General features: G+C 52.0%; 1 protein-coding gene across 2 annotated transcripts; it reads right to left on the reverse strand.

Annotated features, from left to right (window-relative positions):
- Positions 1 to 790: 790 nt before the first annotated feature.
- Positions 791 to 3,274, reverse strand: NRSN2 (neurensin 2). 2 transcript variants are annotated; one of them, XM_088026738.1, is made up of 3 exons: positions 3,089 to 3,274; positions 1,121 to 1,216; positions 791 to 988 (listed from the first exon to the last, which is right to left on the reverse strand). In XM_088026738.1, exons 1-3 carry the CDS (start codon positions 3,272 to 3,274, stop codon positions 791 to 793), a joined length of 480 nt encoding a protein of 159 aa, XP_087882864.1. The 2 variants fall into 2 exon arrangements, with proteins under 2 accessions (XP_087882864.1, XP_027974364.1); XM_028118563.1 differs by having other exon boundaries at positions 791 to 1,216.
- Between the last annotated feature and the right edge of the window lie 565 nt (positions 3,275 to 3,839).

Genomic DNA, 3,839 nt, shown 5'->3' on the forward strand with positions numbered 1-3,839 from the left:
TAGAGGTCCCCTGGAAGCCAGGAAAGTGTCCAGCAGGTCCCCTGTTCCAGCTGTAGAACGAGAGTTGGCCCGAGAGGAGGTGGGAGATGTGGGTCCAAATTCCCACGGACTGCCGGCCTCCCTCAGCCACCTCGTCTGTAAACCGAGGCTAATAAGCGCCCATGATGGGCTGGACTGGGGGGCCCTGATGCAAAATGCACATAGAAAACATTTTGTAGGAGGTGACTGTTTTCGCACCATCCTGGAAGGGAAGTCCAGGTGAGTGTTTTTGACCCATCCTCAAGGAAGGCATCTTGGAGCAGCTGACGGAGGAAGGGGTCAGGGGATGAGAAAGACTCCGCTACCCCTCCCCCCAACTATCTATGGAGAGTCATGTTTATAACTGGGGAGAATAGCAAAGCCATGGAACTCTAGAATCTGATCCAAACCCCTCATAGTACAGAGACAGGAACTGATGGTCTGAAAGGAAAAGGGGCTTGCCCGGGGCCACACAGAGTAGAATGGGGATAGATTGAGGGGGATGTTTTCTGCTCCTGAAGGGTCTGGGGAAGGAGGGGTGCGTGGGAAGGTTTGGGAGGACTTGGGGAAAGTTGGGGCCCAATACTTGGGAAGGGACACTGGGATTTGAGCTCCAGACTCTCTTGAGCTGGAGTTGGGTCTTCTGGGGGCATAGGTAGAAGGGTCCCGCTGAAAGGGAGAAGTTAGGGCGACTATTGGAGGGCAGGGTGTGGTGGGACAGAGGAATGGTCCAGACCCCAGGTCTGGCTCCTCCCCTGGCCTTGTGGACAGCTCAAGAGTCCCGCTTGGGCTGGATGGTCTGCACAGAGGATTGCCCGAAGGGGCTGGTAGGTGGTGAAAACCAACACTGGCCATTGGCATCGCGGAAGATGGGGGACAGCTGCTGCTCTGGTTCATCCCCGAAGATCTCCACGTGGCCATCAGCTTCAGTGTCCAAGGGTTCTGCCTTGGTGTCCGGGCTCAGCCAGCCAGTCATGGCCCAGAACAGGCAAATGGCCAGCAGGATCCCAGCCGCCATGCAGAGCGCTGTGCCTGCCAAGCGGCAGGTGCTCAGAGCCTGGTTGTAATCAGCTGCCCGCTGATCCAACACCAGGAATTCCCCCTCTCCGATGCCCTCCAGCTTGGGGGGCACTGCATAGCCGGTGGTCAGGGCTGCCACTCCCAGCAGCAGAAGCAGGGTCCCCGAAGACAGACTGATCTGGAGAGAGGCAGACAGATTGGGAGGTAGTCAGGGTCAGCCTGACTAGTAATCCCAAATGGACTTAAAGGTAATGCCTTGATCTAACCTTAAGAGATAGGAATCACAGGGGAGTCACAGAACACACTTTCTAGGATCAAACTGATGAGGGGCACACACTGTCACATTCTATTTGGAATCTTGGGGCCCCTAGATCAATGTCCTTTCCAACTCCCACTTAGCAGTAGGTTTTTCCTTCCATCATTATTTGGGTCCCATCTCATCTCTCTGTCCTGTCTGCCTTCTATCTCTCAGTCAGGTTAACTCCTACACATCCCTCAGATCTCATCTCAAACCCCACCTCCTCAGGGAAGCCTTCCAGGATACCCCTGGCCTGGGTCAGGTCCCCTGCTTTTCATTTGTACAAACACTGTGCACATTTGTTCTTCAGTGTGCTCACCTTGGTGCACACTCGAACAAGTACTTCCGCTACCAGGTAAGTGATATCTGCCTGCCCCACTGGAATGAGAGTCTGGAGAGCCATGAGAACCGACACTGTCTGTTTTGGGTTACCAGGTGTCTTCTTAGCATGGCGCTGGTACAGAGCGGTAGCTGAGTGAATGTTTGCAGAATGACTAATGAACCACAGCTAGGAACTCCTAAAGGACAGGGACCACATCTTAAATTCTCTGTCCGCAAGAGTGTAGCACATTGCCTGGCAACTAGAAGATGCTCAAAGTTTTAAAATACATACTCACTTTCTCCTGAGAGTCTTCCCTGATCACCCCAGGTACTGAGAGCATTTCCTCTCCTGGCACCCTCTGATTATTTGGCCTGAGGTTGTGCATTCACTCTCTATATCTTGGCACTTTGCGTCCCCACTAGAGTGAAGCCCTTTGAAAGCTGAGGGGAAGGACCCTCTGCCTCAGTCTCCTTACGGTATTTGGCAAAGAGCCATGCTTGTTGTAGGGTCTCCGCTTACTGTCACCACCCTTTCCCTACACTCTGTGCCCTCACTGACCGCTCTTCCTGGCTGTTAGAGACACTGACTGGCAACAGTACCCCAATATATCATTGTGAAGCCATGGTAAGATTTAACTGAGATGAACTCCACTGCCTGCCAGTCAGTGTCTACTACCCCCCCCTGGCCACAGTAATTAGTTCAGAGACGGGCAAGTGACCCAATCAGAGCCAAAGCAATGCTTGACAGGACTCCTGGAAATGAAATGGAAAGCAGTGTTTCTTTTCTGAAGGAAATACTGGAGGAAATTCTGATGTCCTGTGGATGGTGTAGAGTGAAACGCTGTGGATCAGCATGGTAGCAGCTACCTGGGGAACATGTGCATAGATCCTGAAGCTAAAGGGGCCACAAGGGTGGGGGCACCATGGGGAGCCTGATGACTAAGAGAAATCTTGAATGGCTGGATTGAACTTTGCCTGAAGTTGCTCAGCCTCTGGTCTTTTCAATAAAATGAGTGATCTTTTCCCTTTCTTGTTTAAACCCATTTGAGGTTTTTTTTTCCTTTTTTTTTTCTTTTTAGGTAATCTCTATCCCCAGTGTGGGGCTCAAACCTATAACCCCCAGATCAAGAGTCGCACGTTCTACCAACCAAGCCGGCCAGGTGCCCCAAATTTGTATGGTTTTGAATGACTTACCAAGAGTAGCCATTTGCCATTTTTTTTTTAAGTGGGCTCCGGGGCCAAGGTGGGGCTTGAACTCACAACCATGAGATCAAGAGTCACATGCTCTACCAGCTGAGCCAGCCAGGTCCCCCCTAATTGGGTTTTTGTTGCTTGCACCTGCTATACCGTCCCTCTTCTTCCTAGCCACTGATTCCATCTCCTCCCTGCAGCCACACGAAATCCCAGGAGTTGCTCCTCCTCTGGCCTTACCTTCCAGCACAGTGAGGGCCAGGGTCGGCGGGGACACAGGATGGGAGGCCCCTCAGGGTCATCACTGAGGGCCGTACCTGCACAGTCTTCATAGAAGAGGTGCAGGTAGGAGCGGACCCCATACCATCTGCCTTCTTCCACATTGGGGCCACGGCTACAGCTGCAGGAATGGTCACAGCCTGGCATTGCGGATCTCTGCGGGGGGAAGCAAGGTGCAGTGGACAGAGGGAGGGATCCGTGCGACCCTCCCAGGGCCCCTGAATCTTTGTGCGTCGTCTGCTTTTCCTCCCATTTTAGATAACCCACGCTCGTAACACAGCCTGGCCTTCTAGATACTGGTTTGTCTTTCCCTACGCACACTGTGAATGAGCCAATGCACACGGGCGCTAAGGCCAGTGCTTACCAATTGTATATGCCAGTAAATGTGCTTGTTTAACCTGGAGGCCACCCAGTGGCTGGGACTGTGGGTTCTGGGAGCCTGACTCTCTGGATCGGAATCCCAGATCTACCACTTCCTGGCTGTGTGACCCTAGACAAATGCTTTCACCTCTCCAAAACTTGGGTTCCTTACCTGTAGAGCAGGTCTAATAATCACTCCTGCTTCACACAGTTACTGTATCTGAGGCCAAGAAATGGTACCAGTTGTCATTACTATTACTGTAATTTCTTCATTATTATTTCGGTCCTAAACTTTTTGAGCCCCATATCTAGAGTAAGAGGTTCTTATCCCCATCTTTTCTCAAAATCTTCC

Source organism: Eumetopias jubatus, unplaced genomic scaffold, assembly GCF_037043125.1.
Source record: "Eumetopias jubatus isolate StellerSeaLion01/CBP00866 unplaced genomic scaffold, mEumJub1_p1.0 scaffold_9, whole genome shotgun sequence".
Classification (NCBI taxonomy): Eukaryota; Metazoa; Chordata; class Mammalia; order Carnivora; family Otariidae; genus Eumetopias; species Eumetopias jubatus.